The 27,322-nt window shown below is 38.9% G+C and overlaps 1 protein-coding gene and 1 pseudogene across 8 annotated transcripts in view; both read right to left on the bottom strand.

Annotated features, from left to right (window-relative positions):
• CCDC18 (coiled-coil domain containing 18) overlaps positions 1 to 27,322 on the bottom strand; it is a 127,519-nt gene that overhangs the window by 8,703 nt on the left and 91,494 nt on the right. For 7 of the 8 annotated variants that reach the window (XM_032602757.1, XM_032602733.1, XM_032602709.1 and 4 more), the window contains 3 exons: positions 17,225 to 17,428; positions 13,958 to 14,095; positions 9,986 to 10,186 (listed from right to left, as the gene is read on the bottom strand). In XM_032602757.1, coding sequence (XP_032458648.1) covers positions 9,986 to 10,186; positions 13,958 to 14,095; positions 17,225 to 17,428 — 543 coding nt within the window. The remainder of the gene's footprint in view (positions 1 to 9,985; positions 10,187 to 13,957; positions 14,096 to 17,224; positions 17,429 to 27,322) is intronic. The other variant, XM_032602747.1, reaches the window with a different exon arrangement.
• LOC116738883 lies at positions 11,487 to 12,445 on the bottom strand (annotated as a pseudogene).

The following is a 27,322-nucleotide window of genomic DNA, read 5'->3' as shown; positions in this document are numbered from 1 at the left end:
TTCTAATAGGAAATAAATGTCTATTAGCTACTCTGCTTTATATGTCATCATCACAAGAAATCTTTACTAGAAAATTTTCAAAGAAAAGCCTTTAAATAATTAATAATATTTAATAAATTAATCCTTATTAAATAAACTTTTCATTTCTGTTTTTCCGTGTCCTTCATTTGGGTCCTCTGACCCAACTTTGGGATCCTAAGAATAAGATTGCATACACTGAAAAGCGATAAAGCCAAAAAAAAAAAAAGGGAAGACATTTTAATTTCAAAAGTTAAACATACACAGTAGTTTCCTGTTCAAATACATTCTCCTTTTCTTACAAGTATCCATAAGATGCATATTTCTAAACCAGTCACTTTTAAACTGATAGTTTCTATTCTTTCTAAAAATACAGTACTTATAACTAAAACTGTCATAACCACAGTGTGCATTGCAAAATGAAAGTTTAACATGCATATTTCAGTCCTTTGATGTCTTTACAGTACTTTATCTAGATTAACTTGATTTATAAGTGGCAGAAGTGCGAATTTTTTTTTAGTAAGTCTTGTATTCACATTTTTATAATCATAATTAATGAAGTAATTATAAAGTTGACACATATAAGGTCGTGTGCAGTTTAAGTTTTTTTTTAAACTTCTGTGTGTTATCTAGCCAAACTGAGAAATGTGGTATCTCAGATAAGCAGGATTCCATTTAACTTACAGTTCAACACCTAACTTTTACAAAGAAATGTAGTATATTGAATATATTAAACATAATTCAACTTTTTCTTAAGACTCAGAGAAGTTCACTGCTGTGATCATTATTGTAGTGTGCAATAATACAGTGATGTCTTCAGGGCTTTCAGAAAATGGACTTAGCTTTGCTCTTACTTCCTCAAATACGAGGGTACTTGTTAGGGTACCAAAAGAGGTGAACTGGAAACAGTGCCTCAAACAGTGTTCTTCTCTTCTCCCTCACTTCTGTTTCTGTTCTCTGTCATTTACTGCTGCTGTCAATGAATTGCTTTCCATTATTTATAGTTACTTCTAATTGTTACATTTATGCCAGCTTCTGCTCTTCTATTAGCTTTTCTTCTTTCTTTCTCTCTTATCCTCCTTAACTTCTCTCCAATCTAGACTTTGTAGCCAGCTGTGGTTGCCTTACTTTCTACTGTCAGAAAACAAAGAAATTCTACCTCTGTCTGGTATACTAATCATAGTACATGTTCTAAGATCTCTGTATGTATGGTTCATTTAAGAATTGCTGCTATTTTGACAATATTTTCACAACTTCCTAAGTATCTGAACTTAAAAACTTCTGAATAATTGATAAGTGCAATACAATTTTATTTATCTCATTGGTAATATCTAACAAATGAGCAGACATAATTACTGTGACAAGGGATATACAATGCAGAATCTTTAAAATTTTTAGTCAATTCTTTGTAATGAAGTTTTATTATTTTGTGTAAATGTAAATATAGAACACTAACTATATTACTATTTCATAGAGTGTTCAACTGAAACATAATTTTAGATTCTGTCTATTCATCTTTCCTCTAGTACTGTGAATATAAAGTATTTTATAAGAGGAATTTAAGTGCTCAGGTTAATAATTACAAATATTTCTAAGGTATTAATTGACTGAGTTCTTTTGGTTTTTAATAACTTCCATTTTGCTATAAAATCATTTATTGCTTCAAAACTATCAGTGAGGTTGGTCTTTTTTTAAGGTCTTAGCTGACAGTGTTAATCATACTTATTGGCAGTTTGAACTAATATTAAATTTTTTATCTCTATGCATCAATACTGAGATTAATTCAAATTCCAGAGTAAACTGTCATGATCAGTAGGGGTGAATAAATAGCAAGAGGTTATTTGAAAAATGACATATGTGCTCAAAAACCAGTAAAAAAATTTTTTAACATAATCTTGCACTTTCTACTTTATGATTTTTAGAGGAACTTGCCTGATTTCAAAAAATACTCCTATTTTTTCTTTTTTATATATATCTTTATTGGAGTGTAATTGCTTTACAATGTTGTGTTAGTTTCTGCTGTACAACAAAGTGAATCAGCTATATGCATACACATATCCCCTCCTTCTTGAACCTCCCTCCCACCCTCCCTATCCCACCCCTCTAGGTTGTCACAAAGCATCGAGCTGATCCTCCCTGTGCTATGCAGCAGCTTCCCACTAATGCTCCTCCTTTTATTTATTTATTTTATTTTTAAATTTTTTTTGCGGTACGCGGGCCTCTCACTGTTGTGGCCTCTCTCGTTGCGGACCACAGGCTCCGGACGCGCAGGCTCAGCGGCCACGGCTCACGGGCCCAGCCACTCCGTGGCATGTGGGATCTTCCCAGACCGGGGCACGAACCCGTGTCCCCTGCATTGGCAGGCGGACTCTCAACCACTGCGCCATCAGGGAAGCCCTGCTCCTCCTTTTAAAGTACATCAAGTATAAAACCCTCTGAAGTAAACATTATGATTAAGTTGGTATTTGCATAAGTTCTAGGCCAAGATGGCGATATAGGCTCCTCTCATATCTCCTCCCACACACAAAACACCAAATCTACAGCTACATAAGGAACAATTCCCTTCAAAAGAAACAAGCTGAGAAAGAAACATCTACACATTGGGTGGATAAGAAAATGCCCACACCAAAACTAGTAGGAAAGCTGGGACTCACTTTTGCCATAAACCCCACGTCAAGCACAGGGCCATACAATGGGAGGGAACACCTGACTTCCAGTTTCTTCCTTAGAAGCAAACGGCTTGGATCCCACATCTAGTGCTCCAACTTTTAAGACTTCCACCTGAGTGATGGGCCCTCAAAACACTTAGCTGTGAAAGCCAACAGGGCTTGAGTCTGACACACAAGATTACAGCAAACAAAGAAGCAGTTCTTAACAGGCTTCCAAGGATGTACTATGGCTATCCCCTAGAGCTCAGTACAGAAGGAGCAGTACAAGGGAACCCTGTAAGACTATCAGCAGAAACTGCAGGCCAGAAGGTAGTGGCATGATATATTCAAAGTGCTGAAAGAAAAAAACTGCCAACCAAGAACACTCTTCCTGGGACTTCCCTGGTGGTGCAGTGGTTAAGAATCCGCCCTGCCAATGCAGGGGACACAGGTTCGATCCCTGGTCCGGGAAGATCCCACATGCCATGGAACAACTAAGCCTGTGCACCACAACCACTGAACCAGTGCTCTAGGGCCCACGTGCCGCAACTACTGAGCCTGTGTGCTGCAACTACTGAAGTCCGTGCACCTAGAGCCCATCTGCAACAAGAGAAGCCGACGCAATGAGAAGCCCCTGCTCGCTGCAGATAGAGAAAGCCCACGTGCAGCAACAAAGGCCCAACGCAGCCAAAATAAATAAATAAATAAATAAATAAAATAAATACTCTTTGAGTTAAAAAAAAAGAATACTCTTCCTGGCAGTTGTCCTTCAGAATTGAAAGAGAGATAAAGCATTTTCCAGAGAAGCAAAAGCTGAAAGAGTTCATCTCCACTAGACTAACCTTACAAGAAATGTTACAGGGACTTCTTCAAGCTGAAATAAAAGGATACTAATTATTAATAAGAAAACATGAAAATTTAAATCTCATTGATAAAGGTAAATATATAGTTAAATTCATAATACTCTAATGTTGTAATGGTGGTAAGTAAATTACTTATAACTATAGTATGAAAGTTCAAAGACAAAAGTATTAAAAGTAACTAAAACTACAATGATTTGTTAATGGGTACACTGATAAAAAGAAGTAAAATTTGACATCAAAAACAAAATAAAGGGGGGACAGAGTAAAAATGTAAAGCTTTAGTATACATTCAAAGTTAAGTTCTTATCAACTTAAAATAGACTGTTATACATGTAAGATGTTTCATGTAAGCCTCAAGAAAACTACAAAGCAAAACTTATCATAGATACACAAAGATAAAGGAAACTAAACATTCCACTACAGAAAATCATCAAATTATAAAGGCAGAGAGCAACAGAAGAAGAAAGGAATGAAGGAATTAAAATCAGCCAGAGAACAATGAACAAAATGGTAATAGTAGGTCCATACCTATCAATAATTAAATATAGATGGACTAAATTCTCTAATCAAATGACAGAGTGGTTTAATAAAAAAATAAGACCTAACTGTATACTGCCTAGAAAGACTCACTTCAGTTTTAAGGACACACATAGACTGAAAGTGAAGGGATGTAAAAATATATTCCATGTAAATGGAAACCAAAAGAAAGCTGAGATAACTATACTTATTTTAAAAAAAAACAGACTTTAGGCCAAAAGTGTAACAAGAGACAAAGAGGGTCATTATATAATGATAAAGGGGTCAATCCAACAAAAGAATATAACATTTGTAAATATTTTGCACCTAAAAAACACAGGAGCACCTAAATATATAAAGCAAGTATTAACAGACAGCAACATATTAATGTAGGGGGCTTTAATATCCCAGTTTCATCAATGGATAGATCATCCAGACAGAAAATCAATACGAAAACATTGGACCTGAACTACAAGTTAGACCAAATGGACTTAACATTTACAGAACATTCCATCCAACACATGACAGGAGTGTACATATTCTTCTCAAGTGCATATGGAACATTCTCCAGGACAGATCATATGTTAGGTCACAAAACAAGTCTTAATAAATTTAAGAAGATTAAAATCATATCAAGCATCTTCCAACTACAATGGTATAAAAGTAGAAATCAATTATAAGAAGAAAACTGGAAAATTCACAATTACTTGGAGATTAAACAATATGCTACATAACAACCAATGTGTCAAAGAATAAATCAACAGAGAAATCAAAATTATCTTAAGACAAATTAAAATGGAAATATAATACACCAAAACTTATGGGATGCAGCAAAAGCAGATATAAGAGGGAAGTTTATAGTGATAAATGCCTACATTAAGAAACAAGAAAGATACCAAATAAAACAACCTAAATTTCTACCTTAGGAAATAAAAAAGGAAGAACAAACTAAGCCCAAAGTTAGTAGAAGGAAGGAAATAAATATCAGAGTGGAAATAAATTAAACAGTGACTAAAAAGACATAGAAAATATCAGTGAAACTAAGAGCTGAGTTTTTAAAAAGATAAACACAATAGACAAACCTTTAGCAAGGCTTAACAAGAAAAAAAGGAGAGAACTTAAATAAATAAAATCAGAAATGAAAGACGAAATGTTACAACTTGACACCAAAAAAATACTAAGGATCAAAAGGGACTACTATGAACAATTATACACTAACAAATTGGTCAGCAAAGAAAAAGATAGGTAAAATCCTAGAAACATACAACTCAAGACTGAATCATGAAGAAAATATAAAATGAGATCTCAATAGACCAATTACTAGTAAGGAGATTGAATCAGTAATAATAATAATAAAAAAAAAAATCTCCCAACAACAGAAGTCCAGAACCAAATGGCTTTATTGGTGAATTCTAACAAACATTTAAGAATTAATACCAATCCTCCTCAAACTAGTCTAAAGAAAAGAAATGGGAACATTTCCAAACTCATTTTACCAGGCCAGCATTCCCCTGATACCAAAACCAGACAAGGATGCCACAAGAAAAGAAAATTACAGGCCAACATCACTGATGAACATAGACATGAAAATCTTCAAAAAATATTAGCAAACTGAATGGCCAGCATCAAAAAATCTACAAACAATAAATGCTGGAGATGGTGTGGAGAAAAGGGAACCTCCTACACTGTTGGTGGGAATATAAATTGGTACAGCCACGATGGAGGTTCCTTAAAAAACTAAAAATAGAGCTACCATACAATTCAGCAATCCCACTCCTGAGCATATATCTGGAGGAAACCATAATTTTTTTTTTTTTTATGCGTTACGCGGGCCTCTCACTGCTGTGGCCTCTCCCGTTGCGGAGGACAGGCTCCGGACGCGCAGGCTCAGCGGCCATGGCTCACGGGCCCAGCCGCTCCGCGGCACGTGGGATCCTCCCAGACCGGGGCACGAACCCGTGTCCCCCGCATCGGCAGGCGGACTCTCAACCACTGCGCCACCAGGGAAGCCCGGAAACCATAATTTGAAAGGATGCATCCACCCTGATGTTCATTGCAGCACTATTTACATCAGCCAAGACATGGAAGCAACCTAAATGTCCATCAACAGAGGAATGCATAAAGAAGATGTGGTACATATATACAATGGAATATTACTCAGCCACAAAAAGGAACGAAATAATGCCATCTGCAGTGACATGGATGGACCTAGAGACTGTCATACAGAGTGAAGTAAGTCAGAAAGAGAAAGACAAATATCATATAATATCACTTACATGTGGAATCTAGAAAAATGGTACAGATGAACTTATTTGCAAAGCAGAAACAGAGTCACAGATATAGAAAAAAACTTATGGTTACCAAGGGGGGAAGGTAGGCAGATGGGATGAACTGGAAGATTGGGATTGACATATATACACTACTATAAATAAAATAGATAACAAATGAGAACCTACTGTCTAGCACAGGGAGCTCTACTCAGTGCTCTGTGGTGACCTAGATGAGAAGGGAATCTAAAAAAGAGTGGATGTATGTATATGTATAACTGATTCACCTTGCTGTACAGCAGAAACTAACACAACATTGTAAAGCAACTATACTCCAATATCACTTAATAAAAAAAAGTATTTTAAAATAAATAAATATTAAAAAAAAAATATTAGCGGGCTTCCCTGGTGGCGCAGTGGTTGAGAGTCCGCCTCCCGATGCGGGGGAGGCGGGTTCGTGCCCCTGTCCGGGAAGATCCCACATGCCGCGGAGCGGCTGGGCCCGTGAGCCATGGCCGCTGAGCCTGTGCGTCCGGAGCCTGTGCTCTGCAACAGGAGAGGCCGCAGCAGTGAGAGGCCCGCGTACCGCAAAAAAAAAAAAAAAAAATATTAGCAAACTGAATTCAACAATGCATTAAAAGAATCATATACCATGATCAAGTGGGATTAGGTCCAGGGACATAAGGATGGTTCAACATCTGCAAATCAATGAGATACCACATTAACAAAATGAAGGATAAAAGCCATATGATCATCTCAAAAGATGCAGAAAAAGCACCTGACAAAGTTCAATATCCATTCATGATGAAAATGCACAACACGTGGTTATAGGGGGAATGTACTCCAACATAATAAAGGTCATATATGACAAACCTACAGTTAACATATTACACAACAGTGAAAAACTGAAAGCATTTCCTTTAAAATCAGGAACAAGACAAGGATGCCCACTCTCACCACTTCTATTCAATACAGAATTGGGAGTCCTAGCCAGAGAAATTAGGGGGAAAAAAAAGGAATAGAAGGAATCCAAATTGGAAAGGAAGAAGTAAAATTGTAACTGTTTGTAAATGACATGATATTATATATAGAAAACCCTAAAGATGCCATCAAAAAACTGTTAGAACTAGTAAATGAATTCAGTAAACAGCAGGATACAAAATCAGTATATAAAAATCTGTTGTACTTCTATATATTAATAATGAATTATCAGAAAGAGAAATTAGTAAAATAATCCCATTTATAATTTCATCAAAAAGAATAAAATGCCTAGAAATACATTTATCCAAGGAGATGAAAAACCTGTACACTGAAAACTGTAAGACACTGATGAAAGAAACTGAAGAAGATACAAATAAATGGAAAGATATTCTGTGCTCATGAACTGGAATAATTAATATTGTGAAAATGTCCTTACTATCCTAAGTGGTCTACAGATTCAATTCAACCCCCATCAAAATTCCAATGGCATTTTTCACAGAAATAGAACAAGGTATCCTAAAATTTGTATGCAACCACAAAAGACCCCAAATAGCCAAAGCAATCTTGAAGAAGAACAAAGCTGGAAGCATCACACTTCCTGATTGCAAACCATGTTACAAAGCTATAGTATAGTATATATTAGCATAGAAATGGACACATAGATCAATGGAACAGAATAGATGGCCCAGAAATAAACCCATGCATGTATAGCCAATTAATTTATGACAGAGGAGCTAAGAATATACAATACAATGGAAAGAACAGTATCTTCAATGAATGGTGCTGGCAAAACTGGAGAGCCAGATGCAAAAAAATGAAACTGGACCCCGATCCTACACTATACACAAAAATCAACTCAAACTGTATTCAAAACTTAAATTTAGGGCTTCCCTGGTGGCGCAGTGGTTGGGAGTCTGCCTGCTGATGCAGAGGACGCGGGTTCGTGCCCCGGTCCGGGAGGATCCCACTTGCGGCGGAGCGGCTGGGACCGTGAGCCATGGCAGCTGAGCCTGCGCGTCTGGAGCCTGTGCTCTGCGGCGGGGGAGGCTGCAACAGTGAGAGGCCCACGTACCGCAAAAACAAAAACAAAAAACAAAAAAACCCTTAAATTTATGACCTGAAACCATAAAACTCTTATAAGAAAAAACACGGGGTAAGCACCTTGATATCAGGCGTGGTGATGATTTTTTGGATTTGACACTAAACGCAAAGGCAACAAAAGCAAAAATAAAAAAGAGGGACTCTATAAACTAAAAAGCTTCTGCACAGCAATGGAAACCAATAAAATGAAAAGGCAACCTACAGAATGGGAAAAAATATTTGCAAATCATTTACTGATAAGGAGTTAATATCCAAAATACATAAAGAACTCATACAACTCAAAAGCAAAGAAACAATCTAATTAAAAAATGGGCAGAGGAAATGAATATACATTTTTTTCAAAGAAGATATACAAAGAGCCAATAGGTACATGAAAAGGTACTCAGTATCACTAATCATCTGGGAAATGCATATCAAAATCAAATGAGATATCACCTTATACTGTTAGAATGGCTATCATCAAAAAGACATCAAAAAGAGATGAGTGTTGGCAAGGGTGTGGAAAAAAGGGAGCCCCTGTGCACTGTTGGTGGGCATGTAAACTGGTACAGCCATTAAGGAAAACAGCATGGAGCTTCCCCCCAAAATTAAAAATAGAACTATCATTCGATCCAGCAATACCACTTCTGGGTATATATTCAAAGGGAATGAAAACAGGTTATCAGAGATATCTGTACTCCTATGTTCATTGCAGCATTATTCACAATAGCTCAGATAAGGAAAAAACCTAAGTGCCCATCAACGGATGAATGGGTAAAGAAGATGTGGTACTACCAAACGTAAAATAGATAGCTAGTGGGAAGCAGCCACATAGCACAGGGAGATCAGCTCGGTGTTTTGTGACCACCTAGAGAGGTGGGATAGGGAGGGTGGGAGGGAGGGAGACACAAGAGGAAAGAGATATGGGGACATATGTATATGTATAACTGATTCACTTTGTTATAAAGCAGAAACTAACACACCATTGTAAAGCAGTTATACTCTAACAAAGATGTTAAAAAAAAAAAAGATGTGGTAAATACACATACAATGGAATATACAATGTGCCCTTTGGAACAACATGAATGGAACTTGAGGGCATTATGCTAAGTGAAATAAAACAGAGAAAGACAAATACTGCATGATATCACTTATGTGTGGAATCTTAAAAAAAAAAAAAGTCAAACTCATAGAAACAGTGAGCAGGAAAGTGATTGCCAGAGGCTGGGTGGTGGGGGAAATAGGAGAGGTTGCTAACAGGGTACAACCTTTCAGGTATAAGATGACTAAAGTCTGAGGGATCTAATATATAACATGATGACTACAGTTGGTAACACTAGTTGTATAACTGAAATTTGCTGAAAGATTAGAACTTGAATGTTCTCACACACACAAAATTTTTTATAAGTTCATGGTTGAACGTAAATTATTTCTCCTGTGGTAATATGATACATATAATGTCCAAATTCAGTGTCTTCTAACTAAAGTACATTTTATTCAAATAGGTCAATTTTTGGTTATTTAGTCCTCTACAAACTACAAGGATGGGAAAATAAGTCATAAATTTACTTCATTATAGTTCTGCTTTATGTACTTTTATATGTTTACTTACTTTAATAAGTAATGCTTCGTTTGTAGCTTCAATTACTTTATTCCTGTTTTGGACTTGCTGATGCAAATTGCTTATAGTGTCCTGAGCTTCTTCTAATTCTAGTTTTGTTTTCTCTAACTGTTCATTTAGTTGCTGAACAGAAGTCTTTTGAGAATCAGCAGTAATCTTCCACTTTGCATGCTTCTCCTGATGTGAAATCATCTACATAGCCCCAAAATTGAAAAGGAAAGGAAGAAAGAAAACAGGGTGAAGTTGGTTTCAACAACATTCTAATACTTTCCATTTCCACTTAAATGAAAGTAAATTCTGTTTGTAGTTACAAACATGATTTCTCAACAAATAACATACTAGAGGGAAAAAGGGGAGAAGGAACCCATAGTTTTAAATTTACTTAAGAACAGTTAACTAAATACCATGGACTGCTTTTGGATCCTGATTTGAACAAATCAGCTATAAAGACATTTTTGTGATAACTGAGGAAATCTGAACAATGATTGGATGTATGATGATATTAAGGAATTAAAGTCAATTTTTAGGTGTAATAATAGCATTGTGGTTATGTTTTTTTAAAATAGCCCTCATCCGACTTCCCTGATGGCGCAGTGGTTAAGAATCCACCTGCCAATGCAGGGACACGAGTTCGAACCCCGGTCCAGGAAGATCCCACATGTCTCAGAGCAACTAAGCCCGTGCACCACAACTACTGAACCTGCACTCTAGAGCCTGCGAGCCACAACTACTGAAGCCCACGTGCCTAGAGCCTGTGCTCTGCAACAAGAGAAGCCACCGCAATGAGAAGCCTGCACACCGCAACGAAGACCCAACGCAGCCAAAAATAAAAATAAATAAATAAATTTATTAAAATAGTCCGTATCTTTTAGAAATGTTTATTGATGAAACAATCATGTTTGGGATTTGCTTCAAAACAATATGTGATATGTGGGGGAATGTGGGGGAGGGAAGAAAGGGAAGTGAGTGAGGTTAAAGATATGGTGACCATACTTCCCAGTTTGCCTACAGCTGTCTAGGTTTTATGCCTGGTATCCTGATGTAGTTACTAATAGCACCCTTTTTCATTCTCAAAAGTATTTCCTTTTAGATAAAAGAGATGGTCGACATACTTATAGATTAAATCAAATTGGCCATGAGTTGATAATTACTGAAGTTGAACAATATACAGGAAGAGTTATACTATTCTACTTTTGAATACGTTTAAAATTTTCCATAATAAAGTTTAAAAAAAATCTCATTTTCATTGAAAAAAAAATCAGGAGTTTTGCAATTAAATGACTTTTCTGACAACTCTGAAACCTGTATTTTAAAAATTACAGTTAAAAATTATTGATCTCCTTTCCTATTACTTTAATGACATATTCTCTCATTTTTATATTCAACCAACATACACACTTTAAAAAAATCTTTGTTAAGAACAACAAAAAAACCTATATATATATTTTTTAACCTGTAAGTATTTATTTTAATTACTCCTATTTGAAGGTCCTTATTTTTGGAAAATAGCAAGGCATTTTATTATCCACTCTTTCCATTCCTTAAAGGCTTCTACAGGTTTTGGCAAATTCACATTATCCTCATGACTATGTTTTGGAGGGAGGTGTGTCAGCAGATTCATCTTCAATCCACCTCACCAGCGCTTTGTACCCTTCTATAGTGCTACAACCAATAGCATGCTGTAACTTGTGTAAACAGATAGGGTAAAGGTTTAGGGGGCACTGGTCAGCTTTTTCCAAATCTTTGGAACTTTGCATTAGATGTTCAAGCCACTGGCAGTGTTAAAGTCCAAATCTGTGTCCAACCTCATGGGTTAAAGTCTTATAGGATCAAAGTGGCAAAACACTAGTCATTTCAGGAGTGTAATAGTTATCAAAAATTGAATAGTCGTTTGAAGGTGTTCTCTGCAGCTTCTTTACCTTGCCTTCATAAGATAAACTATAAAAAAACCGCCATACCTGACAAGGCTGAATATCCCCATACCATCTGTTAAAGAGGCCTGTCCAAAGGCAAAATTCCAGGGAATCTCTTGGGTAATGTTCAATCAGTGTTATTCCCACAACACAGAAGGCATCTTTAGGTTTCTAATTTTTTAGAACTTCAGGGTATGCCCTGCATAAATTTGTAGGTTTTGGATGTTATCACTGACTCTAAAATAACACCTTGCAGAGACAGGAACTGGTTCTAGGAGCTTTACTGTCAAGCCACAGAAAAATGCTTCACAGTAGCCCTTGAGTCATTTAATATATTCTTCACTGATAACTCTGGTGTTTCCTAGAGATCCAATGCACTGTATATAAATACTGCATTTCTCTGGAGAGGGTGTCTTTCTGTAAGGATCACTGAAAAACTTTTCAAAAGTCTTGGGGAGCCTCAGGATGGGAGGTATCCAATCTGATCACGAATGCAAGATGGGTCCAAAGGTATCACCCTCTGGCTGGAAGTCTTCATTTATCAAAAGCTGTTCCACCAGCACCTAACTTTTACTGTGACACAAGTGCTGGGTTCTTAAGATGAGAGCTGTTTTTAGTGTCTGTTTAGAGTTCCATACTGTTTGCATAATGAAAGGTCTCTTCCATTCACATCGTGTTCCTATGTAGAGCTTTCATTTTTCTGTCTGAATGGATTAAACAGCTGTTTCACCACGAGGCTTAAAAGGACCAGCATGTCTGCGGCCTGACTGGAAAAGCATTGTGCTGGGTGCCTTCATCCCCAACAGGCCTCCAAGACACCAGCTGCAGCCCCTGTGCGAGTGTCCATATTAGGTGTTTTTATATGATGCATATAAAATATTAATACCAGATATTAAACAGCAATACTGGAACCAATTTTTACAATGTATTTTATGTACTATTGCTTATAAATAATTTCAGGATGCTTATAAAACTAAAAGTAAAAAATTGGATGATTAAAATAAAAGTAGAAATTCAGACCATGTAATAAAAGCATACTGAGTAGTTCCTGGCAAATACTTGAGATGGACCAATTACTACTGATGGTCACTAAGTTGACCAGCTAATATCAAATAATTATGCTGAACTCATCAGCATTCACATTTGTCTCTAAAGACCAAAGGTTGTAATCTCTTGGCCTGAGGACTGGATTCAGCTTGCAAATGTGTTTTGTTTGGCAGACAATGTTTTCAAAGAGATATGACTCTAAATGCATTTAAACAAGACATGGTGACCACAAACCCAACTTATCCCTCACAAAGATGTTACCAAACTCCCTAGAAATGAGTTTAATATAAATGTATTTGCAACCATTGCCATACGGAAAAATGCTTTATTAGAACTTCATAAGTAATTTATTCAGATCTTAAACATAAATTCTGGATATCTTCAAATATAGTTTTTAAAAAGACAAGAAATGCTATTCTAATGGGTGACACTGCCCATTTCTATAAAGGCTCAGGACACATGGATAGATAAAAAGTATTGTACTGCCTCTCTAACTTACTATCAGAGCAAATGTTGAAAATTACAACACATTAATAGATCTACATCACATGAAACGGCTTATATTGGTTATTAAATACCTCCAGTTAGTTTTGGCAAGCGCTATTTTATAACCAATGATACAATGATAATGATGTGCCAGGCTCTGGCGTAAGAACTTTAACTACACTAATTCATTTAATCCTCAACACAGTTTTATGAAATAGATAGCATTATTATATCCATTTTAGTTAAAGATGTTAAGTTAGTTGCCCAAGGTTACATAAATGTCAAGTAATGAGCTGAGATTTAGAACCAGGATGCCTGGCTAAAGAATTCAACCTCTTAACCCCACAGAATATTAGTTCACTGGATATGAAGCAAAAGTTATACGTTTAGGATACCAGAAATGGAAGACCATATGTATTACTCTATAATGAACATTTAAGAGCTAGACTTATACTTTGTTCAGATAGATCAACACACTTTAGCAGGGGGTAATAGAACAAATTAAATTTTTATTTACCTCTAGATGATAAGCTTCTTTGACAGATTCTACTTCTGCTGACAATTTCTTGATTTCTGCTTGCATTCTTGCTTCTAACTGAGCTTCACGTACTTGAGAAGCCCCCAACTCTTCAGCTAAATGTTTTCCATGAGCTTCCTTAAAATGACATATTAAGTAAAGGTTACATTACTTGTTTATTTGGTTATTATAGCTAAACAACTCAGCACATTTATAGAAGTATCTTAATCTTTTATAATACTATATACTCATACACAGTTACCATATTAAACGTACACTTTAAAAAATGTATTAATCTAGATTTTAATCTATATCTTTAAGAGAGTACTAATGGGAAAGTATCAGTATATTGTTTGTTATCATAATATAATAGAAGTTCACTAACCAATGTATTTTGTAAAATAAACTAATAACCACAGAACACTAAACTTTGGCAGATAAATAGTCTGCTCTTAGGTATGGGTATGCATTTTTGCTCACCAGATGTGCTGTTTGCTTATCTACAGTCAGTTGTGTATTTATCTAGACCTATTTATGCTAGTTGTGTTTGTGACTACAATTATGTAATTTTAGTCTACATTATGAACATTGATGAAATATGCATGTAAAATGAATGTTTTTATATGGAAACTAAGTTACATGCTTTGAGACAATTCAATGAGTGAGTCACAAACATTTGCTACCCAATTAGAACCAGTCAGGATAGTTGTAAAATATTGTGTGAAATCCCATAAAAAATATGAGATGCTATCCTCTGATTCACAAATGTCTTTCAATTCTTTTTCCATTTTAAGAAACTAAAATTGGAAACTATAGATGATGGAATATGAGTATGGTTTATGCAAGAAAGACTAGGTGGAATTTTAATCAAGTGACCCTACCATACACCAAAAACCAAGATTTGGTCCCACATTAAAAGATTAACGTATGAATGTAAACTTAGATTTTTGGGTTAAAATATAATACTTAAAGTGTCATTTTTTAAAAAATAAATGTATTTATTTTGTTTATTATTTTTGGCTGGATTGGGTCTTCGTTGCTGTGCAGGCTTTCTCTAGTTGCGGCGAGCGGGGGCTACTCTTCGTTGTGGTGAGCGGGCTTCTCACTGTGGTGGCTTCTCTTGTTGCGAAGCACAGGCTCTAGTCATGCGGGCTTCAGTAGTTGAGGCACGGGGGCTCAGGAGTTGTGGCGCACGGGCCTAGTTGCTCTGCAGCATGTGGGATCTTCCTGGACCAGGGCTTGAACCTGTGTCCCCTGCGTTGGCAGGCGGATTCTTAACCACTGTGCCACCAGGGAAGCCCTAAAGTGTCTTTTTTTTTTTTAAAAAATGTTTATTTATTTATTTATCTTTGGCTGCGTTGGGGCTGCATTGGGTCTTCATGTTTTCTTTTTCTTTTTTTTTTTTTATGCGGTACGCGGGCCTCTCACTGTTGTGGCCTCTCCCGTTGCGGAACACAGGCTCCAGATGCACAGGCTCAGCGGCCATGGCTCATGGGCCCAGCCGCTCTGCGGCATGTGGGATCTTCCCGGACCGGGGCACGAACCCGTGTCCCCTGCATCGGCAGGCGGACTCTCAACCACTGTGCCACCAGGGAAGCCCTGGGTCTTCGTTTTTGCGTGTGGGCTGTCTTTAGCTGCGTCAAGCATGGGCTACTCTTGGTTGCGGTGCACGTGTTTTTCATTGCGGTGGCTTTTCTTGTGGAGCACTGGCTCTAGGAGCCTGGGCTTCAGTAGTTGTGGCACATGGGCTTCAGTAGTTGTGGCTTGTAGGCTCTAGAGAGCAGGCTCAGTAGTTGTGATGCACGCACTTAATTGCTCCGCAGCATGTGGGATCTTCCAGGACCAGGGCTCGAACCCATGTCCCCTGCATCGGCAGGCGGATTCTTAACCACTGCGCCACCAGGGAAGGCCTAAAATGTCATTTTTAATAATTCCCCACTTTCACTTACTTATTTGATTAACTGAGCTTAGTTTATCAGATAAAATCAATTCTACTACATTTAGATACTATTGATAAGGACAGAAATGAGATAAAAGTAGATAGCCTCCCTTTTCCTAGTAGACTCCCATGTGCCTGACATTCTAGTAAAAATTCCCTGTATATTTTTTATTAGTCTAACCACCCAGAAATGTGAATAAAAATGTCATTAGGTTAACCAAGGCTAAATGTAAAAACATTTTCAGTCAATTCCCATACTGAATTAGTAACCATAATAGAAAGCAGAAAAATCACAAGAACTTTTCTAGAATACCAATAAATACATTTTTCTCGAAGTCTAAGTAATTAACTCACATATATCAATCTAAATATTTTTAAGCGAAGTTGTTAACTTTCTATCTAATACTAGGGAAATACAATCTATATTAGTGCTCTTGCTATTTAAAAGCTCTTTTCCTCCCCAAGGGTTCTGGACTGCAGGTTTCTAACAGTTATAAATTTAGATAGTTAGTTTTCATATATGAATGGCTACAAATGTAAAAAGTTTTTACTAAAAAAGATTTATTAGAGACTTCCCTGGTGGTCCAGTGGTAAAGAATCCGCCTTACAATGCAGGGGACACGGGTGCGATTCCTTGTCAGGAAACTAAGAGCACACATGCTGCAGGGCAACTAAGCCAGTGTGCCACAATTACTGAGCTCACGTGCCTCAACTAGAGCCCGCGTGCCGCAAGCTATAGAACCCATGCGCCCTGGAGCCCAAGCGCCACAACTACCGAGCCCACGCTCCCTGGAGCCTGCATGCCACAACTAGAGAGAAGCCCACGCGCCGCAATGAAGAGCCTGTGTGCTGCAATGAAAGATCCCACATGCCTCAATGAAGATCCCGTGTGCTGCAACTAAGACACAATGCAGCCAAAAATAAATTATATTAAATAAATAAATAATGAATAAATCTTTTAAAAAAGATTTATTAGATTTATTTTTTTGTCTGAGTGATAGCTCAAATTCACTTGAAAGTCTGAAAGTGCTTTATAACTCATTTTATTGAAAACTAAGTAGTTTGACTAATACTCAGTTCTGAGAGACTTCCAAGTTACACTACAATGCTGTGCTAAATATAACAGTTTTTTTTAAATTTGGGCAAAATACACATAACATAAAATTTACCACCTTAATCATTTTTAAGTGTAAAATTTGGTGGCATTAAATACATTCACATTGTTGTGGAACACAATTAACTTTTTTAAGAACTATATTCTATAGTCGAAAAAGTAAAGGTTAAAAATTTTAGTATTTTCAGTAAGGTAAAATTAGAATAGGGATTACTTTCTCTTTAGAGAGTTGCTTTATTTCCTCCAGTTCACTTGACAGCCTTTCTACTTCTCTCTGTGCTTGGACTTGTTGACGATGAGCCTCCACCAATTCTGTATGAGAGTTCTGCATCTGCTCCTGAGATAGCCTCAATTCTTGCTCCAAATCTATGGCCTCCTTGTACTGAGTTGCAATGTACTGTTCCTGCTCTTTCATAACCTGAAATGCACAAGATAGTTGTAGGTTTCAAAATAAAATGATACAGATAACCTATTCTTACTCTGATTTCTCTTTTAATAAATGACTTAACCCCTCCCAACTAAACCTCCATATAATTTAACATATAATGAATATCATCCACTGTGAAACTAACATTCGAAAATGTTTTCTTTTTTAATGATAAAAAAATGACAAAAGTACTGTAATAAATCTGGGACTCACTGGTATATTTTACATGACTTTAATATGCAAGCTGCATAATCCTTTAACATTATGATGCAACATCACAGAATATATAATAATATAAAGAGAAGAAAGACGTTAATATTTGATTATCCATGTCAAAGATGGAGAATATACTGGCGTGAATAATCAAAACCTACCATTAACCCACACAGCTTGGTTAAGGATGATCTTATTCTCTGCAAAAGGGAAATTTGTTATTGGGACTACTACTCCTTCTGAAAACCTTTTACATTCCTCAGTTAAATCCCTAGTAAAGTATTATTTCTTAGAGAAAAAAAAATCAGTAAAAAGTAAATTAGTTCTAAATTGGCTCAGTGAGGTAGATTAGATGGTAGATAATGACGCTTGACTTTAGGGCTGATAAGAAGGAAAGAAACCAGTACAAATCACTAGGACCCTAATGTCTAGAATGGGGGCCTAAGGTCCAACAGTGTTGTATATCACTATAAATCCCATGTAAATATTTTTAGCCAGCCCTTGTTAAGGAACATGCAATGATTGAGCCAGTAACCTTTCTTTTTTCTCACTGGGGCCCAAACTTGGTCTCAGAGACCCTGCTTAATTTATGTATTGATATATAATCCAACAAATATTTATTCATGCTTACTATGTGATATGTACTATTCTAGGTGTTGAGGATAAAGGAGTGAACAGAGGAGACAAAGTGGCTACCCTTGTGGAGTTTATATTCAACTGGAAGAGACAGATAATCAATTAATCAAACACAATAAAGAGCTATATATTGATATTAAGTTTTAAAGTTGAGTATAGTATTTAAAAACAAAAAAAGTTACATCCATGAGAGCTCTTAGAAACAAATTCACTTTTAAAAAAAGGCAAGTGGGTGGAATGAGTTCAGTAGTCAACACACATGCAAACTGATGATATGAAGCCATCAAACTTTATCTGGAAACTCAGTGTACTTGGCCTCAATAAAATACAACTATCTGTTAATTCATTCTTTGGATAGAGTCCCTCAAGGACAAAGGAGTGCATCCTATTAATATCTGATCTTCAGTTCTATCACACAGTAGGTTCTCAATTAAAACATACATATATTTATTGATCAAGTGTGTATATATCATGGATTTACTATGTGAGAGATATCATGCGAATGCCTATAAGGAATATAAAGACAAATAAGATGATAACCTCACCTATAATCAGAACATCAGAATAAAGTAATTAATAAGGAAAATAATAGGTATCTGGCACAAATAATTAGCCTAAAAATACTTATGGCACAGTTTCTGTGCATACTAAATACCAATCACATACTAAAACTAATCAGTTTAAAATATAAAGATTTTAGACGAGGGGAAGATGGCGGAAGAGTAAGACGCGAAGATCACCTTCCTCCCCACAGATACACCAAAAATACATCTACACGTGGAACAACTCCTACAGAACACCTACTGAACGCTGGCAGAAGACCTCAGCCCTCCCAAAAGGCAAGAAACTTCCCACGTACCTGGGCAGGGCAAAAGAAAAAACAGAGACAAAAGAATAGGGTCGGAACCTGCACCAGGGGGAGGGAGCTGTGAAGGAGGAAAGGTTTCCACACACTAGGAAGCCCCTTTGCAGGCGGAGACTGCTGGTGGCGGAGAGGGAAAGCTTCGGAGCCGCGGAGCAGAGCGTAGCAACAGGGGGGCGGAGCGCAAAGCGGCAAGATTCCCGCATAGAGGATCGGTGCACTCACCAGCCCGAGAGGCTAATCTGCTCACCCGCTGGGGCGGGCGGGGCTGGGAGCTGAGGCTCGGGTTTCGGTGGGAGCGCAGGGAGAGGACTGGGGTTGGCGGCGTGAATACAGCCTGCAGGAGGTTAGTGCATCACGGCTGGCCGGGAGGGAGTCCCGGGAAAAGTCTGGAGCTACCAAGGAGGCAAGAGAGTTTTTCTTCCCTCTTTGTTTCCTGGTGCGCGATGAGAGGGGATTAAGAGCGCTGCTAAAAGGAGCTCCAGAGACGGGCTGGAGCCACGGCTAAAAGCGCGGACCCCAGAGACCTGCATGAGACGCTAAGGCTGCTGCTGCCGCCACCAAGAAGCCTCTGTGCGAGCTCAGGTCACTATCCACACCCCCTTCCGGGGAGCCTGTACAGCCCGCCACTGCCAGGGTCCCGGGATCCAGAAAAAACTTCCCCGGGGGAACGCACGGCACGCCTCAGGCTGGTGCAACGTCATGCTGGCCTCTGCCGCTGCAGGCCCGCCCGGCACTCTGTGCTCCTCCGTCCCTCTGGCCTGAGTGAGCCAGAGCCCCCGACTCAGCGGCTCCTTTAACCCCGTCCTGTCTGAGCTAAGAACAGACGCACTCTTGCGACCTACACGCAGAGCGGGGGCCAAATCCAAAACTGAGCCCCTGGGAGCTGTGAGAACAAAGAAGAGAAAGGGAAATCTCTCCCAGCAGCCTCAGAAACAGCAGATTAAAGCTGCACAATCAACTTGATGTACCCTGCATCTGTGAATACATGAATAGAAAACAAATCATCCCATTTTGAGGAGGTGGACTTTGAGAGCAAAATTTATGATTTTTCCCCCTTTCCTCTTTTTGTGAATGTGTATGTGTATGCTTCTGTGTGAGATTTTGTCTGTATAGCTTTGCTTCCACCATTTGTCCTAGGGTTCTATCTGTCCGTTTTTTTTTCTTTTTAATTTTTTTTCTTAATAATTATTTTTTATTTTAATAACTTTATGTTATCTTCTTTCTTTCTTTCCTTCCCTCCCTCCTTTAGACAATGAATCATCCCAAATTGAGGAGATGGACTTTGAGAGCAAGATTTATGATCTTTTCCCCTTTTCCTCTTTTTGTGAGTGTGTATGTGTATACTTCTGTGTGAGATTCTGTCTGTAGAGCTTTGCTTCCACCATTTGTCCTAGGGTTCTATCCGTCCGTTTTTTTTTTTAATAATGATTTTTTATTTTAATAACTTTATTATATTTTATCTTACTTTATTTTATTTTAATTTATCTTCTTTCTTTTTCTCCTTCCTTCCCTCCTTCCTTCCTTCCTCCCTCCCTCCTTTCTTTCTTTCTTTCTTTCCTTCTTTCTTTCTACTTCTACTAATTCTTTCTTTCTACTTTTTCTCCCTTTTATTCTGAGCCGTGTGGATGAAAGGCTCTTGGTGCTGCAGCCAGGAGTCAGTGCTGTGCCTCTGAGGTGGGAGAGCCAACTTTAGGACACTGGTCCACAAGAGACCTCCCAGCTCCACATAATATCAAATGGCGAAAATCTCCCAATGATCTCCATCTCAACACCAGCACCCAGCTTCACTCAACAACCAGCAAGTTACAGTGCTGGACACCCTATACCAAACAACTAGCAAGACAAGAACACAACCCCACCCATTAGCAGAGAGGCTGCCTAAAATCATAATAAGTCCACAGACACCCCAAAACACACCACCAGATGTGGACCTGCCCACCAGAAAGACAAGATCCAGCCTCATCCACCAGAACACAGGCACTAGTCCCCTCCACCAGGAAGTCTACACAACCCATTGAACCAACCTTAGCCATTGGGGACAGACACCAAAAACAATGGGAACTACGAACCAGCAGCCTGCAAAAAGGAGACCCCAAACTCAGTAAGATAAGCAAAATGAGAAGAAAGAAAAACACACAGTAGATGAAGGAGCAAGATAAAAACCCACCAGACCTAACAAATGAAGAGGAAATAGGCAGTCTACCTGAAAAAGAATTCAGAATAATTATAGTAAAGATGATCCAAAATCTTGGAAATAGAATAGACAAAATGCAAGAAACATTTAACAAGGACCTTGAAGAACGAAAGATGAAACAAACAACGATGAACAACGCAATAAATGAAATGAAAAATACTCTAGATGGGATCAATAGCAGAATAACTGAGGCAGAAGAACAGATAAGTGACCTGGAAGATCAAATAGTGGAAATAACTACTGCAGAGCAGAATAAAGAAAAAAGAATGAAAAGAACTGAGGACAGTCTCAGAGACCTCTGGGACAACATTAAATGCACCAACATTCGAATTATAGGGGTCCCAGAAGAAGAGAAAAAGAAAGGGACTGACAAAATATTTGAAGAGATTATAGTTGAAAACTTCCCTAATATGGGAAAGGAAATAGTTAATCAAGTCCAGGAAGCACAGAGAGTCCCATACAGGATAAATCCAAGGAGAAATATGCCAAGACACATATTAATCAAACTGTCAAAAATTAAATACAAGGAAAACATATTAAAAGCAACAAGGGAAAAACAACAAATAACACATAAGGGAATCCCCATAAGGTTAACAGCTGATCTTTCAGCAGAAACTCTGCAAGCCAGAAGGGACTGGCAGGACACATTTAAAGTGATGAAGGAGAAAAATCTGCAACCAAGATTACTCTACCCAGCAAGGATCTCATTCAGATTTGATGGAGAAATTAAAACCTTTACAGACAAGCAAAAGCTGAGAGAGTTCAGCACCACCAAACCAGCTTTACAACAAATGCTAAAGGAACTTCTCTAGGCAAGAAACACAAGAGAAGGAAAAGACCTACAAAAACGAACCCAAAACAATTAAGAAAATGGGAATAGGAACATACATATCGATAATTACCTTAATGTAAATGGACTAAATACTCCCACCAAAAGACACAGATTGGCTGAATGTATACAAAAACAAGACCCATATACATGCTGTCTACAAGAGACCCACTTCAGACCTAGAGACACATACAGACTGAAAGTAAGGTGATGGAAAAAGATATTCCATGCAAATGGAAACCAAAAGAAACTTGGAGTAGCAATTCTCATATCAGACAAAATAGACTTTAAAATAAAGACTATTAGAAGAGACAAAGAAGGACACTACATAATGATCAAGGGATCGATCCAAGAAGAAGATATAACAATTGTAAATATTTATGGACGCAACATAAGAGCACCTCAATACATAAGGCAACTACTAACAGCCATAAAAGGGGAAATCGACTGTAACACATTCATAGTAGGGGACTTTAATACCCCACTTTCACCAATGGACAGATCATCCAAAATGAAAATAAATAAGGAAACACAAGTTTTAAATGATACATTAAACAAGATGGACTTAATTGATATTTATAGGACATTCCATCCAAAAACAACAGAATACACATTTTTCTGAGGTGCTCATGGAACATTCTCCAGGATAGATCATATCTTGGGTCACAAATCAAGCCTTGGTAAATTTAATAAATTTGAAATTGTATCAAGTATCTTTTCCGACCACAATGCTATGAGACTAGATATCAATTACAATAAAAGATCTGTAAAAAATACAAACACATGGAGACTAAACAATACACTACTTAATAACAAAGTGATCAGTGAAGAAATCAAAGAGGAAATAAATACCTAGAAACCAATGACAATGGAGACACGACGACCCACAACCTATGGGATGCAGCAAAAGCAGTTCTAAGAGGGAAGTTTATAGCAATACAATCCTACCTTAAGGAAATATCTCAAATAAACAACCTAACCTTGCACATAAAGCAATTAGAGAAAGAAAAACAAAAAAATCCCCAAAGTTAGCAGAAGGAAAGAAATCATAAAAATGAGATCAGAAATAAATGAAAAAGAAATGAAGGAAATGAGAGCAAAGATCAATAAAACTAAAAGCTGGTTCTTTGAGAACATAAACAAAATTGATAAACCATTAGCCAGACTCAACAAGAAAAAAGGGGAGAAGACTCAAATCAATAGAATTAGAAATGAAAAAGGAGAAGTAACAACTGACACTGTAGAAATACAAAAGATCATGAGAGATTACTACAAGCAACTCTATGCCAATAAAATGGACAACCTGGAAGAAATAGACAAATTCTTAGAAAGGCACAACCTGCCAAGACTGAATCAGGAAGAAATAGAAAATATGAACAGACCAATCACAAGCACTGAAATTGAAACTGTGATTAAAAATCTTCCAACAAACAAAAGCCCAGGATCAGATGGCTTCACAGGCGAATTCTATCAAACATTTAGAGAAGAGCTAACACCTATCCTTCTGAAACTCTTCCAAAATATAGCAGAGGGAGGAACACTCCCAAACTCATTCTACGAGGCCACCATCACCTTGATACCAAAACCAGACAAGGATGTCACAAAGAAAGAAAACTACAGGCCAATATCACTGATGAACATAGATCAAAAATCCTCAACAAACTACTAGCAAACAGAATCCAACAGCACATTAAAAGGATCATACACCATGATCGAGTGGGGTTTATTCCAGGAATGCAAGGATTCTTCAATATATGCAAATCAATCAATGTGATACACCATATTAACAAATTGAACGAGAAAAACCATATGATCATCTCAATAGATGCAGAGGAAGCTTTCGACAAAATTCAACACCCATTTATGATAAAAATCCGGACCTTGAAGATGGCGGAAGAGTAAGACGCGGAGATCGCCTTCCTCCCCACGGATCCACCAGAAATACATCCACACGTGGAACAACTCCTACAGAACTCCTACTGAAGGCTGGCAGAAGACCTCAGACCTCCCAAAAGGCAAGAAACTCCCCACGTAACTGGGTAGGGCAAAAGAAAAAACAGAGACAAAAGAATAAGGACGGCACCTGCACCAGTGGGAGGGAGCTGTGAAGGAGGAAAAGTTTCCACACACTAGGAAGCCCCTCCGCGGGCGGAGACTGCGGGAGGCGGAGGGGGGAGTTTCGGGACCGTGGAGTAGTGCACAGCGACGGGTGCGGAGGGCAAAGCGGGGAGATTCCTGCACAGACGATCGGTGCCGACCAGCACTCACCAACCCGAGAGGCTTGTCTGCTCACCCGCCGGGGCGGGCGGGGCTGCGAGCTGAGGCTCGGGTTTTGGTTTTGGACGGAGCTCAGGGAGAGGACTGGGGTTGGCGGCTTGAACATAGCCTGAAGGGGTTAGTGCACCACGACTAGCCGGGAGGGAGTTCGGGGAAAAGCCTGCACCTGCCGAAGAGGCAAGAGACTTTTTCTTCCCTCTTTGTTTCCTGGTGCGCGAGGAGAGGGGTTTAAGAGCGCTGCTTAAAGGATCTCCAGAGAAGGGCGCGAGCCGTGGCTAAAAGCGCGAACCCCAGAGACGGGCGCGAGCCGCGGCTGAGGGCGTGAGCCCCCGAGACGGGCGCGAGCCGCGGCTGAAAGCGCAAACCCCAGAGACGGGCGCGAGCCGCGGCTAAAACCGCGGACCCCAGAGACGGGCGGGAGACGCTAAGGCTGCTGCTGCCGCCACCAAGGGGCCTGTGTGCGAGCACAGGTCACTCTCCACACCCCTCTTCCGCGGAGCCTGTGCAGCCCGCCACTGCCAGGTTCCCGGGATCCAGGGACAACTTCCCCGGGAGTACGCACGGCGGGTCTCAGGCTGGTGCAACATCACGCCGGCCTCTGCCGCAACGTCACGCTGCCTCTGCAGCTGCAGGCCCGCCCCGCACGTAGTGCCCCTCCTTCCCCCATCCCCCAACCCCCGGCCTGAGTGAGCCGGAGGCCCCGAATCAGCGGCTCCTTTAACCCCATCCTGTCTTAGCAAAAAACAGACGCCCTCCGGCGACCTACACGCAGAGGCAGGGCCAAATCCAAAGCTGAGCTCCTGTGAGCTGTGAGAACAAAGAAGAGAAAGGGAAATCTCTCCCAGCAGCCACAGAAGCAGCGGATTAAAGCTCCACAATCAACTTGATATACCCTGCATCTGTGGAATACCTGAATAGACAAGGAATGATCCCAAATTGAAGAGGTGGAATTTAGGAGCGAGATCTATGATTTTTTTCCCTTTTCCTCTTTTTGTGAATGTGTACGTGTATGCTTCTGTGTGAGATCCTGTCTGTATACTCTTGCTTCCACCATTTGTCCTAGGGCTCTATCCGTCCATGACTTTTTTTAAAAAAATTCTTTTTCTTAATAATTAAGTTTAATTGTGATAACTTTATTATACTTTACCTTCGTTCTTTCTTTCTTTCCTTCCTTCCTTCCCTCCTTTAGACAACGAATCACCCCAAATTGAGGAGGTGGTCTCAGGGAGCAGGATTTATGATTTTTCCCCCTTTACCTCTTTTTGTGAAGGTGTATGTGTATGCTTCTGTGTAAGATTTTCTCTGTATAGCTTTGCTTCCAACATTTGTCCTAAGGTTCTATCCGTCCCTTTTTTTTTTTTTCTAAATATTTTTAATTCAATAACTATATTATACTTTATTTTATTTTTACTGTATCATCTTTCTTTCTGTCTTTTTTCCTTCTTTCCCTCCTTCCTTCCTTCCTCCCTCCCTCCCTCCTTTCTTTCCTTCTTTGCTTCTTTCTTCCTTCCTTCCTTTCCTCCTTTCCATCTTTCTTTACTCATACTTCTACTAATTCTCCCTACTTTTTCTCCCTTTTATTCTGAGCTGTGTGGATGAAAGGCTCTTGGTGCTCCAGCCAGGAGTCAGGGCTCTGCCTCTGAGGTAGGAGAGCCAACTTCAGGACACTGGTCAACAAGAGACCTCCCAGCTCCACATAATATTAAACGGTGGAAATATCCCAGAGACCTCCATCTTAACACCAGCACCCAGCTTCACTCAACGACCAGCAAGCCACAGTGCTGGACAACCTATGCCAAACAACTAGCAAAACAGGAACACAACCCTACCCATTAGCAGAGAGGCTGCCTAAAATCATAATAAGGCCACAGACACCCCAAAACACACCACCAGACGTGAACCTGCCCACTAGAGAGACAAGATCCAGCCTCATCCAGCACAACACAGGCACTAGTCCCCTCCACCAGGAAGCCTACACAACCCACTGAAACAACCTTAGCCACTGGAGACAGACATCAAAAACAACGGGAACTACGAAAGTGCAGCCTGCAAAAAGGAGACCCCAAACACAGTAAGATAAGCAAAATGAGAAGACAGAAAAACACACAGCAGATGAAGGAGCAAGATAAAAACCCACCAGACCTAACAAATGAAGAGGAAATAGGCAATCTACCTGAAAAAGAATTCAGAATAATGATAGTAAGGATGATCCGAAATCTTGGAAGTAGAATGGACAAAATGCAAGAAACAGTTAACAAGGACCTACAAGAACTAAAGATGAAACAAGCAACGATGAACAATGCAATAAATGAAATTAAAATCACTCTAGATAGGATCAATAGCAGAATAACTGAGGCAGAAGAACGGATAAGTGACCTGGAAGATAAAGTAGTGGAAATAACTACTGCAGAGCAGAATAAAGAAAAAAGAATGAAAAGAACTGAGGACAGTCTCAGAGACCTCTGGGACAACATGAAGCGCACCAACATTCGAATTATAGGGGTTCCAGAAGAAGAAGAAAGAAAGAAAGGGACTGAGAAAATATTTGAAGAGATTATAGTTGAAAACTTCCCTAATATGGGAAAGGAAATAGTTAATCAAGTCCAGGAAGCACAGAGGGTCCCATACAGGATAAATACAAGGAGAAACACGCCAAGACACATATTAATCAAACTGTCAAAAATTAAATACAAAGAAAGCATATTAAAAGCAGCAAGGGAAAAACAACAAATAACACACAAGGGAATCCCCATAAGGTTAACAGCGGATCTCTCAGCAGAAACCCTACAAGCCAGAAGGGAGTGGCAGGACATACTGAAAGTGATGAAGGAGAATAGCCTGCAACCAAGACTACTCTACCCAGCAAGGATC

Source organism: Phocoena sinus, chromosome 1, assembly GCF_008692025.1.
Source record: "Phocoena sinus isolate mPhoSin1 chromosome 1, mPhoSin1.pri, whole genome shotgun sequence".
In the NCBI taxonomy this organism is placed as follows: domain Eukaryota; kingdom Metazoa; phylum Chordata; class Mammalia; order Artiodactyla; family Phocoenidae; genus Phocoena; species Phocoena sinus.
This window is presented reverse-complemented; position numbering and strand designations above follow the sequence as displayed.